The sequence below is a fragment of the Silene latifolia genome, unplaced genomic scaffold, assembly GCF_048544455.1.
Source record: "Silene latifolia isolate original U9 population unplaced genomic scaffold, ASM4854445v1 scaffold_134, whole genome shotgun sequence".
Lineage (NCBI taxonomy): Eukaryota > Viridiplantae > Streptophyta > Magnoliopsida > Caryophyllales > Caryophyllaceae > Silene > Silene latifolia.
Window position 1 is genome coordinate 419,126 of NW_027413133.1, and position 14,136 is coordinate 433,261.

General features: G+C 36.9%; 1 protein-coding gene across 2 annotated transcripts; it reads left to right on the top strand.

Annotated features, from left to right (window-relative positions):
• The first annotated feature begins 413 nt into the window (after nucleotides 1-413).
• Nucleotides 414-13,848, top strand: LOC141637707 (sugar transporter ERD6-like 5). 2 transcript variants are annotated; one of them, XM_074447157.1, is made up of 17 exons: nucleotides 414-519; nucleotides 625-714; nucleotides 796-855; nucleotides 1,599-1,664; nucleotides 1,761-1,826; nucleotides 1,927-2,002; nucleotides 2,175-2,239; nucleotides 2,392-2,484; nucleotides 2,581-2,661; nucleotides 2,822-2,906; nucleotides 2,993-3,036; nucleotides 3,206-3,268; nucleotides 3,362-3,421; nucleotides 3,532-3,585; nucleotides 12,641-12,700; nucleotides 12,786-12,900; nucleotides 13,579-13,848. In XM_074447157.1, the coding sequence occupies exons 1-17, from the start codon at nucleotides 457-459 to the stop codon at nucleotides 13,701-13,703; spliced, it is 1,266 nt and encodes a 421-aa protein (XP_074303258.1). In that variant the 5' UTR covers nucleotides 414-456; the 3' UTR covers nucleotides 13,704-13,848. The 2 variants fall into 2 exon arrangements, with proteins under 2 accessions (XP_074303258.1, XP_074303259.1); XM_074447158.1 differs by lacking the exon at nucleotides 13,579-13,848 and adding an exon at nucleotides 13,039-13,091.
• The last annotated feature ends 288 nt before the right edge of the window (nucleotides 13,849-14,136 follow it).

Below are 14,136 nucleotides of genomic sequence, written 5' to 3' on the forward strand. Positions count from 1 at the left end.
GTTAATTCAGATTGTTAATGTTAATATTATCTATTACACATTAATCATGTACATCACGAAATGTCACCTATTGCCCAATTATTATAATAGAAATGCAAATTTAAATATTCATCAAAAAAATATTCATATTGATCTAATACATACCCGTGAAATTTTGCACGGGTTTAAAACTAGTTGGTTTTAGACTGGAACCCTCTTGGGCTTGTATTGTGGATTATGTCTCCTCCGTTTATCTCTAGCATAGACCGTTGTTGAATTTAAAAAAAAAAAAAAAAAAAAAAAAAATTCGAAGTTTTATAGGCCGCACCGTTGCTATGCGAAAGATGAATATGATAATCTTGCTTAGTGTGTATATCAATAATTTTAGTAGCGGCTAATCAAATTTAATTGTTTAATTAAGTAAAGTTAATTAATCAAATTTCCAGTACATTAATTCTATGATTTAATCTTCTACAGATGGGTTATTCCTCTCCTGTACAGTCCGAAATCATGGCCGACTTGGAACTTTCGACAGCAGATGTAGGGTTTATTCGCTGCTATCGTCTTTATTGATCAATATAGTATTTATATTATAAGCAAATGAAATATAATGATGCATAACGAGTAACTTATGGTGTTTTACAGTATTCACTTTTTGGATCAATGTTGACATTAGGAGGATTGTTAGGCTCACTGGTGTGTGGGAAGTTAACAGATTGCATCAGTCGTAAAGGAGTATGTTTTTGTATTGTGCATCATATACTCAAATGAGTTTTGAGTCGTGTCTCTTGACTCTTGATCATTTTAATTGTGCAGGCTATGGGGTTGTCCAATATACTCTTTCTAATTGGATGGTTTGTCATTGCATTGTCCAAGGTTAAATTTTAGTCCTCCAGTATTAACTTTTCTGCAGCACCTGATTTCATTTTCATTATTTCAATTAATTAAGTTGAAATATTTAAATTCAATTTTAAATAACAATTCTATGGGTAACAACTAGGGATGGTCAAACGTTAGGGTCACCCACACCCGCCTCGTCCCTCGGGTCAATTTTCACCCGGTCTGCTTGACTTGTGACCCGCCGATCCCAACCCGTCAACAACAAGGGTCGCAACCCTCCCTTGACCCGGACCCGCCTTCGACCCTCCCTTTGACCCTACCGTAGGTCGGTTTCAGGTCTACCTCAACAAGCCCTACCTGTGCCATACCCCACCTCGGGTTAGTTCCGAGTCCATCTATCCCTACCCAGCCCGCCCGCGCGTCAGCCTTGCCCGAATATTTGACCACCCCTTGTAACAAGTAACAACTACTAACCCCCCCCCCTCGCGGACAAGATTTTCGGGATTTTTAGTTAATTTTTTCGAGTGTACCTTATACAATTAACCGTTCGCCCCCCCTAAATTCAAATCCTGGCTCAGCCATTGCATGATGGAGGGTTGATTTATTGTGTTAAATGTCAATAAGCTTTTGATAGGTGTACTTAGCATGATTGTATATATCATAATATAATATACATATGGGGAGTAGTTTGTTTTGGTTAGGAAACAACATTGGTTATTTTTTCGACTTATTAATGGGATAATTCATACTCTAAATCTATATTTTTTGCATCTCTGAAGGGCGTTTGGTCCCTTGATCTTGGTAGATTGGTGACGGGTTTTGCATCCGGGCTCACTGTTTATGTGGTAATTTTATTAAGAACAACTTGTTTACTTCCATGGTTGGTTATCAAGGCATTTAACTTTGATGAGGTAATAAATATTCAAATGACTGTAAAATAGGTTCCGATTTACATAGCAGAAATAACACCAAGGAACCTTAGAGGAGGATATGTGCTTCTCCAGCAGGTATACAAAACATTGTCTCGTCTAACTGATTACAAGAAATTAAAGCTGGTTAGTCTTTATCTTGGTAACTAAGCAAACTGTCGGTACTTACTCTTTGCAGTTGATGTTATGTTCTGGAATAGCTTTATCATTCATTGCTGGGCTAGTAACGACATGGCGTATCTTAGCTCTGATTGGTAACATCGTATATCTTACACTTGCGTTTCATCAACAAAAATATTACATTGACTGTTGTGTTAAACACTCGAAGAATAGAGTGTCGTATGTTCCTTTTGTAAAAGAAATATCTTAGCTTCTAGTCTTCTACTAACAACAACAAACTTAATGTTCATTTTCACCGAATTTCAGGTGCTTTTCCATGCATGATCCATCTTCTTGGCTTAGGTTTTATTCCAGAGTCTCCTAGATGGCTGGTAAGCTACACTCATGCCTGAAATTCTAGAGTTTATGCCTGTAACTTACGATGATGTACAGAGAACCAATGATATACTTTCACATACTAATACCGATAATAGATGGAAGTGAATAAAACCAATATATAAACAAGCAATACTAATTCTTGCAGGTAAAGGTCGGACGTGATCAACGTTATGAAGCAATTTTGCAAAGTCTTAGAGGAAAGGACGTCGATATATCTCTTGAAGCATCCGAAATCAAAGTATATATTCATTCGTATAATTTTATGAATAATAAACTCTACAATGTTGATTAATTCTATACGAAATGAAGAATAATTGTTTCCAATTTGTTATAGGAGTACATTGACGCTGTAAACAATATCTCCGAAGATGGTCTACTCCACATTTTTCAGCGGAAATATGCCTTTGCACTAATAGTAAGTGCAGGCATGCTTCTATTTCAAAAAAGAAAGCTTTTTTGCATGCTTGATTCATGTTAGCCGACCCTTAAATATATGGGACGAATCGTTGGTTTTGTTGTTATTGTTTTTTAATCTCTTAATGTTCACGAAATAATGTTACCTTATTTTGTTGTAGATAATCCTTGGGCTTGTGGTATTGACACCATTTACTGGAACCAATGGAATGTTGTTCTATGCGAGCACAATATTTGAATCAGCTGGTAAGAAATAATTATGCCATGAAATCTTCTAAATCGTCTCGTACTCTCGTTGTAGTTAGGCTTATGACATTTATAATATGTTGTAGGAGCATCTGCCACTGTAGGAACTGTAACAATGGCTCTTATTCAGGTATGATTTTAAATTACATTTCAAGAAGGATTTTATTAACAAATTTGTGCGGACTTAGCCCAGAGTAAACAATATCACGTTAATGACTCATTTTTCATTAATGAATTGCACTGATAATCATCTATGCAACCTTAAATTCAAACAATCCATTTTACGTAAATGTTTGCAGCTTCCGCTAATTTTGCTAGGTGTGTTCTTGATGGATAATTATGGAAGAAAGCCAATTTTGTTGGTAAGCATGACTACCGTATCTGATTTATATCCCAGTATACGAATTTCTTAGAAATTAACAAAAAAAATGTAATTAGTGTTTGTTGATGTGCAGGGTTCTGTATTTGGGATGTTCATAGGTTGTTTGTCAGTAGCGGTATCATTCTTCTTGAAGGTTTGCATATTGGCTTCAAGCCATTTCAAGACTTTGCCGTTATTTTCTGCTGTATTCTTTTCTTTATTCTCCCTTCGCCCTTTATTTATGTGTTGTTTTTTTTGTGACAGGAACATGAGTTGTTGACCAAATACAGTCCTTATCTTGCTTTTACTGGAATTTTGGTAATGTCCTTACTCCTTAGCTTTATATATTTTTTTTTGATAAGGTAAGGAAACTAGGTTGATTTGATTCACATCCTTACGGATGTGAACGATAAACATAATTCAAAGAATCTCCCTTTATCACAAGTAACCAAAGAAAAAAAGGGCGCAAAACAGGAAATTCTCTCCGAGAAAATACGACACATAAAAACCCCAAAGAAAAAAAGAAAATAAACTCGTTATGAAAAAAAAAAAATTAAACTTAGAAATAATCTAAGTTGTACTAACACCAGGAACAAAAAGATCCAAAGGCAAGAGCCCCCAAGGATGCAAAAAATTCAGATTTGTTTCAACTCCCAGAGAATTAAAACCTCCAAAAAAAACATTCATCACAAAGAAACTTTTACAATATGAAGGAATCAACCATCTCACACAATCATTTTCTAAAGTTAACTCTTGAAATTTTGCTGTTAAATTCTTAATTTAAACCTTCTTTAACTAAGACATATGACTTGAAAAAAGCTCTTCTAGGCTAAAATCAAATTAAAGTCTAGTCTTTTAAAAAGGTAAAAATCAAGAACAAATTCTGAAAAAAATTCCATTGAAAAGGCTTGAAAAAAAGAGACTAGCAATCTACATAATCATGAGGAAGGAAGAACATGATTAGGAAGAAAGATGACTAAAGAAAAGATAAGAAGAAGAGCTTGAGGAAGAAGACCATGAAAAATAATTTCAGATCTGTAATTTTCTTGGGGTTTTTTGAGAGAGTTTTCTCTCTCTAAAAACTCCTTTCTTTCTCAAGTTTTTTTAAGGATTATAAAATTCTCGCTATCACTCCTTAGCTTTATATGCCGTTGGTCATTTGTTCTAATTTTTTTTTATCGTTTTAATGTCTAATTTAATTCACGATTTGGAGCCCATTTGAAACTATTTGTTCTAAATGGTTTGTTGTGCGGAAGCGTTGATACCTCGTATTGGCCCTTGTTTACTTGTGTCAACGGTTCATAATAATACGATATTGTTCAGTTTGGGCCATGCCCTCACATATTTTCTCTTGGCCTCCTTCACAAAAGGTCTCGTACTATTATAATTGGTGGCACTTTATAAAGATGATATTACATCTTACACTACCGATGTGGAACATGATTTTGCACCCTAACATGGTTCAACGTTATCACTTTCTTTTTCTCAATTTTTAAGTAAAGATGCTACTTGAAGCATAAGCTTTAACCCTTGTAAAATAGGCAGAATACATGTTGTACATGCATGTGAAATTTTACAAGAAGTCGCCAACTAAAGTACGACTTTGTGTGTTTTTGGTTAAGCCACTACTTGAAGTAGTGACTTTACCAATTGCATGCCTTCCCAAAAATCCAGTAGTTACTGGATTGTGGGAGCGTTTTTTTTAAGGAAGTCGCTATTTTAATTAGTGGTTTTATGTTGTCTTGTTGGCAACTGCTACGTTAAGTAGCGGCTTTCCCTGTTATAATAATTAATAAAAACGCAGCAAGAATTAACACAATTTCAATATATTTCAAAGGCCGCAGACACAATCATAACATAGACATTTTAACAACTAGCAAAAACTTCAAGACCCACACCACCAAATTTAATTCAACACAAACTTTCATACCTAAATTCTAACACACACTTGTTTCAAATTCATACACACTTAAAGTTTCAAATAAAGTAACTAAATTAAACCAGGGCTGGCCCAATAGAGTGTTTGGGTTGACAAATGACAATGACCCAAGTCTAGAAGGGGCCCATTAGTATAGAACTAGAAGTCAAATAAAATTTATCATAGTCTAGCGATTTTGTATCTTTCCAAATGATAAGAGGTCTTGTGTTCTATACTTCTATTCCTTGCAGATTCTTTTCACCATTTTTATACTCCCTCCTATTCATAATAACTCCATCCCTTTCCTTTTTCATCTATTCATATAACTCTCCCTCTTTCCTTATTTAGCAAAGTTTTATTCTTATTTTAATCACATCACCCCACAACAATACCCTACAATACTCATACTTTATCTTATTTTAATCTCCTTACCCCACAACAATACTTATTTTAATCATTTTACCCCACAATAATACCTTCCATCTCTCCAATTACTTACACCACCACAATACTTTACAATAAAATAACCCTCCACTTAATTTGCGTGCCCTTTTAAAAGGGAGAGAGTTATTATGAATAGGAGGGAGTATTTTTTTTGGAATTCACTTTACTTATATTTTAGTGGGTCATTGAATTAAATAAGATATTTTCCATGCTTATTAGATTTTTTACGAATTGTGTTTCCCGTAGCATAATTTGTCCAAATTATACATTCATTGGACTCATCTAACAAAGCTAATATCTAAACTTTGAAAGAATTTTGAACTTTTGCGATTTTTTGAAGATAAAATGGTTGAATTATAAGGTACCCTATCTCCAATTCTCTTAATCCAAAGCCATTATTTCTTCTAAATTTTTTAGGTTTCTTCAAGAATCAACCTCATGTAGCTCAAAATTTTTTGTGCGTCTGTTATTTCGTTTATTAAATTGTATTAGATAATGACACATGAATTACTTGAAATATTTAGGACCGGCCCTAATTAAAACGCCCTAGTTTCGTCAAGAATGATCTATCTTATTCCACCCTTGAGATGTCAACCCATTGGGCGTGTCTTCCTCTTGGGATTAAGTCCGGATGTCGTAGTGTGAAATCTCATTATGTTGAGAGCTATCTTTTCTTCATCTTCCGGTTCTAGATGAATGAGGTGTCTTTGCCTAGTGTTTTGTAGAGCTTAGAGAGCCATCTTCTGCATCTTATACAACATTTGCACATGAGCCATTAACACATTTTTTGTGGCAGTGGCAAGTAAGGAAGAGGCTTGGTGATAGTTAAAAATACTCGCTTTGATCTACTTAAGGTATTTTGAAAAATAATCGTTGTTGATGCCAATACGGACAAAAATAAATAAACCTTACACTATAAATATATGTTACTTACTAGTAAAGAGTAGTCAGCAAAGGTAGGATAGTAGTAGTGTTGCAGTCTGCATTTGTTTGATTGGAGTGACGGTCACTACTAGCTTAGGTTACACAGGAATTGCGACGACGGCTGAAACCGTCGCAATTTCAACAAAACTGTCGTTGAATATACGTTGCGACGGCTTTAGCACCATATACCCACTGTCGCAAGTTGTGGCCACACAGAAAAAGAAAAAATGCAACTGCTACACTATCCATATACCCACTGTCGCAAAGGTAGGATAATGCTTTGTCTTCCTCCTCCAACTTTACTTCGATTTTATTCAACTCATCTAAGAGTCCATTAAACATATTCATATGCCCAATGAGATTTCTATCCTCATCCATCCTCAACCGATACAACCGCCGCTTCAAAAGCAACTTATTGGTCAAGCTTTTAGCCATATACAATTTTTCCAATTTTTCCCATATCACCGATGGAGAATCTTCATCAAGAACGCAATTAATGACTGAATCTGAAATACACAACCTGATGGTACTAGCACACTTAGTACACATCTCTTCCCAGTCATCATCACTCATCTTTTCCGGTTTACCACTAACCCCCTTCAAGGCTCTAGCCAAGCCAAGATGAACCAGAAGGTCTTTAATCCTCCTTTGCCAAAGAGTGCAGCTACTTTTTCCGTCAAACTTCGGTACACCAAACTGAGACCCCATATTTGATGTCATTGTCAATTAAACCGCACCTAGGACCGAGCCCAAGTGGCTATGATACCACTTGTTGGGAAATTAACACCAATTATCCACACGTAACGGAAACACAATCAACAATATAAAACCAAACGTAGATAACTGTAAACAACAATAATACGAGACAGAAATATAGGGTAAATACCCAGGGCAAAACCCTCCAAATCCGGAGGTAAAACCCACAGTCAATCGAGCAATCCTCTATAATAACAGGACCAGTACAGTCCGCCGTCCCGAATAATACACCAATTCGGAACCCAGAATAATTTAAGAAAAAACAAATCTAAACCCTAGAACAATTGACAAATTCCACCAACTGACTAGTAAGACGGTCTAGATTAAACCGCCTAAATTATGTGTAAACCTTTATACAAGACCGTATACAAAGAGTTATACTGACCTCAATTAACTGAACCCGAGATAAGAATCTCGACCACAATCACCTTGCTCCTGCCACCCAACCACACACTAGCCCAAGACAAGCACCATCTTGTGTCAAACCGTGTATGTGAAGATCCAAGAAAAACAGACCCGTTTCTTGTTAGAAGATATGGCACCAATTGAGCGCACGCTCAATTAAACCTGCAAGTTTGCTTTTTGTGTTTGTGTGTTGCTTGTTGTGTACTACACTGCCAGAACAAGGATGCTTTCTTTTATAAGCTACCAGCCAAAAATTCCTTGGCTTTCAACATACACAACGTGGGACCAAGCCCACTAAAACAACCAAGCAACCTTATGTTTAATTTCCATAAGACCAAACTCTAAAGTGAACTTTTGGGCTGGACACTAATTGGGTCATGACCCAACAAATCTCCCCCTCCAACCCAAGGGTAACCGAGGAATTAACCATTGACCTTCCGTACTTACCGACTGCACACCCGAGTTAGTATCCTCCCCCTAACTCACAACCACGGCCAATACACCGTGTACAACCGTACCAATTTGGTAGCATCACTTGACAGTGGAGAGATGCCTCTCCCCCTCATTCTTACCACCCTTGCCCCCGTCTACAACCTGGAAACTAACATTTCGACGCCTTTCGTTTTTCCAGCCAACATGTGAGCTCTTCAATGCAGTAGCAGCATTCAGACGGTACAACCCACGATGCAACTCCCCCTTCATAAGGACCATTGAACCCTTAGTCACCTTCATCACTCCCCCGTAAGCTTTAAACCCATAACCTTGAGAGTCTAATTGACTAAGTGAAATTAGATTTCGTCTCAACTTTGGAGCATAAGCAACCCGAACCAAAGTGTGCACCACCCTATTAGAAGTCTTAAATTTCACCACCCCAATACCCATGACATCCACTGTTGAATTATCCGCCAAACTCAACTTCTTAGTCACACCCAATTGGAGCTCTTAAAAACATTTTTTCCGAAAGCAAACATGATTGACACTACCCGAATCTAAAATCCATTCCTCCTTATAAGAAGCATCGTGCCCATTTGAGACCGCAAGTAATTCATCACCATCAGTTAAGAAGCAGCTACTACTTCCTTCACTTCCTTCGCCGACAACCAAGTTGGTGTCACCCTTGCTTTTCCCGCTTTTATTAGGACAAAACCTCCTAACATGCCCAAGTTCACCACACTTGTAACATTTCACATCCTTGGTTGTAGAAGTATTCCTAGATTGAGACCGGCCATGCTTTGACCCATCACCCCTGTTTAATGATCGACCTCTCCCACCATGAGCAACGGCAGTCGTATCTCCGCTGCCACTGTGCACCCCAGCCTCGCCCTTCTTCCTCGCATAAAAAGACAATAGAGCCGCTTGCACTTGATCCGTAGTAATGGTATCCTTCCCGCACAAGATTGTATCCACATAATTTTCATATGTATCCGGGAGAGAGTTAAGGAGTAATAATGCTTTGTCTTCCTCCTCCAACTTTACTTCGATTTTATTCAACTCATCTAAGAGTCCATTAAACATATTCATATGCCCAATGAGATTTCTATCCTCATCCATCCTCAACCGATACAACCGCCGCTTCAAAAGCAACTTATTGGTCAAGCTTTTAGCCATATACAATTTTTCCAATTTTTCCCATATCACCGATGGAGAATCTTCATCAAGAACGCAATTAATGACTGAATCTGAAATACACAACCTGATGGTACTAGCACACTTAGTACACATCTCTTCCCAGTCATCATCACTCATCTTTTCCGGTTTACCACTAACCCCCTTCAAGGCTCTAGCCAAGCCAAGATGAACCAGAAGGTCTTTAATCCTCCTTTGCCAAAGGGTGCAGCTACTTTTTCCGTCAAACTTCGGTACACCAAACTGAGACCCCATATTTGATGTCATTGTCAATTAAACCACACCTAGGACCGAGCCCAAGTGGCTATGATACCACTTGTTGGGAAATTAACACCAATTACCCACACGTAACGGAAACACAATCGAAAATATAAAACCAAACGTAGATAACTGTAAACAACAATAATACGAGACAGAAATATAGGGTAAATACCCAGGGCAAAACCCTCCAAATCCGGAGATAAAACCCACAGTCAATCGAGCAATCCTCTATAATAACAGTACCAGTACAGTCCGCCGTCTCGAATAATACACCAATTCGGAACCCAGAATAATTTAAGAAAAACCAAATCTAAACCCTAGAACAATTGACAAATTCCACCAACTGACTAGTAAGACGGTCTAGATTAAACCGCCTAAATTACGTGTAAACCCTTATACAAGACCGTATACAAAGAGTTATACTGACCTCGATTAACTGAACCCGAGATAAGAATCTCGACGACAATCACCTTGCTCCTGCCACCCAACCACACACTAGCCCAAGACAAGCACCGTCTTGTGTCAAACCGTGTGTGAAAAGACCCAAGAAAAACAGACCCGTTTCTTGTTAGAAGATATGGCACCAATTGAGCGTACGCTCAATTAATCCTGCAAGTTTGCTTTTTATGTTTGTGTGTTGCTTGTTGTGTACTACACTGCAAGAACAAGAATGCTTTCTTTTATAAGCTACCAGCCAAATATTCCTTGGCTTTCAACATACACAATGTGGGACCAAGCCCACTAAAACAACCAAGCAACCTTATGTTTAATTTCCATAAGACCAAGCTCTAAAGTGAACTTTTGGGCTAGACACTAATTGGGTCATGATCCAACATCCATTACATACCCAAACTATACTCGCTTAAATTAGTCAAATTGAGCAAAAGTGGGAAGTAGATAAGTTGTACTCGATTACCACTTCTATTCGGAAAGAGCATGGATCCAATCAAGTAGAGTAGGTAAGCCCTAGCATAGGAATGGAGAGCGAGAGCATATGAATGGAGTTGTTGCTCTTACGCATCATATGGTAATTTTTGGAGGTTTTCCGTTAATCATAACAATTTTAGCTCGTTCCCTTTCAAAACCCTTGTGGTAGTGCAATCCCAAATAATGTTCTAACAATTGACCCTAAAGTTATTCACCATGATCTTTATCGGTCTTCCTCCGACCCTTAAACCTAAGAAGACATTCATATCTTGTAAGGTTATATCCACCTGGTAAATTGATAAATGAAAAGTGTGTATCTTTTATCGCCATTTCTCAACCAAAGCGGTTATTTAATCGGAGTGAATCACAACTTAATATAGCTTATGAATCCCCTCAAAATTTGTACCACTAATAAAATTCACAACGGGTACAAGTGCATGAAAATGTGTCTTCCACATAAAGTGTCCTACAAACAACTATGAACATTCCTTTAAAAAAAAGACAATTAATATTTTAGATTTATAAAATTATATTAACGAATATTAATTATCGGATATATCATTTGCCTCTGTTTCCTCGATGCATGAGCTTCTATATTACTTGAAGGGCGAGAACACTAGCATCCTGTGGACCTGGATCCATGTGATCTGCATCAAACCGATAGCACAAAGTCTCATTATAGACGGGCATATCCGTCTATAATAAGAGACAGGTCGGATCCCTCTCATAAAGAGGCAAGTAGGAGGGCACGTGGAAAATCAAGTGGGTTACCATTTGGTTTCCTACTTGCCTCTTTGTGAGAGGGGTACGACCCGTCTCTCATTATAGACGGATATCCCCGTCTATAACGAGACTTGCTGAACCGATAGTGTTTAGATATAATATAGAAACAATAAAAAAATCATAAACAACAACGGAGAGATAAATTAAAGACATAACCCCACGGCCCTGATGAGAAAGCCTTAGATGGACAAGAGCCTTTGTTATGACCCTCTATATGGCATAAACTACATGTTACCGTTTCCTTTAAAACCTCGCCCATTTAATTACGAATCCGTTTAGATTTTGACCACCCATCACTCATTTTCAAAGCGGGGTTGGGTATAAGAGTAGATCTGCTCCATGCCTTCCAATAATCCTCATCGAGAAAAAAAAAAAAAAATTGCACGAGATAATTGAAAGTACCCTTCACAAGATTGCAAAGGATCTAAATATTGATCGAAGTCAATTGAGTGTGCGTGACCAACCACCATAAGATGAGAACATGAGAAGTGGAGGTTTTTCCATTTGTTGCATGTACATGTCCTACTCAAAAGATTCAAGGTGTGACTACCGTTTGACATGCTTGCTTCACAATGTCATTGTCTATTAATGACGTCATAAATACCGTGATGTAGATCAAGTGACCTCAGATTGAGCACCTATTTCATCATTCCGCTCTAGTTTCGCAATTATTTTTCTCCCCATTTTGAACTTTTGGACATTCAAATCTATCAATTTCATGCCTATCAACGAAATACTTGTTAACTTGGGTTAAAGCAGCTTTCACAAGAGCTTCAATAGGAAGAAATCTCACACTCTTCAAAGACACCATTGAGACATTCACGCTTCTTAGTGATTTTGAGACTGTCTTAAACCAACATCATGTGTAAGAGACCAGTTGCTTAATGTTTGTGTTTTTAACATTGCCTTTGCATTTAAATTAATGCGCCAATCTTCTCCATCCCTTGATCAAATATACCGATTTGATGTTCCAACCATCACGCTTCATAACAACGTACCAAATAGCACCAATTTAGAACTCGTTGTAATCACGAAGTAACATAAGTTATCCTAATTCATGATTACAATTATTAATAACTAGCTAAATATGGCTGTGACCAGTTGAGTAAACTTATAGATTTCTAGTACTACTTCCACATATCACGCGAAAGCACGAAAATCATCTTAGTTTTCCTTCATGTGCGTACATGTATCTTTCTCAACAAGAAATATTGCAAAAGACAACATAATTGTTCTTAAAATCAGCTGCACCAAAATGTTATACTATTATCTTTACAATATGGTGTATCAAGTGAAATCGTTAACCTTACTTGACATGATTCTCAACAGGTGTATGGTGCAACATATCCTGTAGGAATGGGAGGGATACCATACGTCATAATGTCCGAAGTATGTGCTCATCTTACCGCTTTTAGATTCCTTAATCTTATTTCCTGAAAAACTTGTACCTAAAACATCAACACTCAATTTTCAGATATTCCCGATGAATGTTAAAGGCGCAGCTGGAAGCTTAGCAACTACTGCCAGCGGATGTTGTGGTTGGATTGTCTCATATACGTTTAACTTTATGATGGATTGGAGTTCTTCAGGTACTCTTAAAACTTTTCTTTAGGGGTTCTTGCCCCATTTGTTATGACCCTTTGATAGTCATACGTATGTCTTTATTGTTAGTCGACTTTTGTGGATAAAATAGGCTTTGTGGACTAAAGGTACATTTTTTTTTATAGAAAAACAACTTTGTAACTCTTAAATGAGTGCAAGAAATTTTGGTGCATGACGTATGTAGTTAATGTTCAATTTTTTTATGAACTTCATTTGAGAAATATGCGTAATACAACTATAGTTAAATTGATCCTTAGTCAGTTTGGTTGTTATTTTCAACTTAAAACTTTATGAAATACTCTGTATAACTAAACAAAATTTAATTTTATATTTCTTACATAAGATCAATGATCAAATTATACTAAAAGTGAACGACCAAAGTTGATTGGGATGGTAAATCTAGGTGGAGATAGCTAGTTCTAGTAAGCATCTATCAACTAATTCTATCGATTGTGTTGCATGTTGCATGAGTCACTAGAAGTATTAGAAATTAGAGTTTGTTGAATGAATTGCAGACATATTAATCATACTCGAGTATTTATTCAACAGTTGGTCATATGAGTCTTAATGCTATACCTAGCTGTGAATCTTAAGATTACAATGCAGGTAATCTAAACACATGAACATAGTTTAGTAATCTGAGTTTTTTATGTGTTCTTTTTCAGGAACATTTTTCATATTTACAACCGTTTGTATTATCTCTTTAGTATTTGTCTATAAACTCATTCCAGAGACAAAAGGGCGAACATTGGAAGAAATCCAAGAATCAATTACCCATACTTTACATTAAAAATGTATTACTTGTGGCAAACTGTTGGCTATATCGTTGGCGTTGTAAGTTAAGATAACTAGTTTTGGCGTTCCATCCTATCAATATTACTTATTACCATTTAAATTTTATTTCTAATGAAATAAAGTTGCGTTGATTTCCTTAATTCACGTATTTTCAATTTAGGTGTAACACCCCCTCATACCAAGGTACCTTACCAAGGACTACCCTAGCATGAAGGACTGTTACCATCTCGGTTTCCCGAGGTTAGTATATCAAAGTTACCAATTCCAAACAACCTTTATTAAAGTATAAAGAGTTAGCGAATACATGTTTTCAAAACCAAACCAAAACATAACTGCAAAATAACTATTAATTACAAAGAAAGCAAGCTAAGTCTCTCGACGGCGGAAGCTAGACTCGAGTGATGACTCCCCATAACTGTCCCATAGCT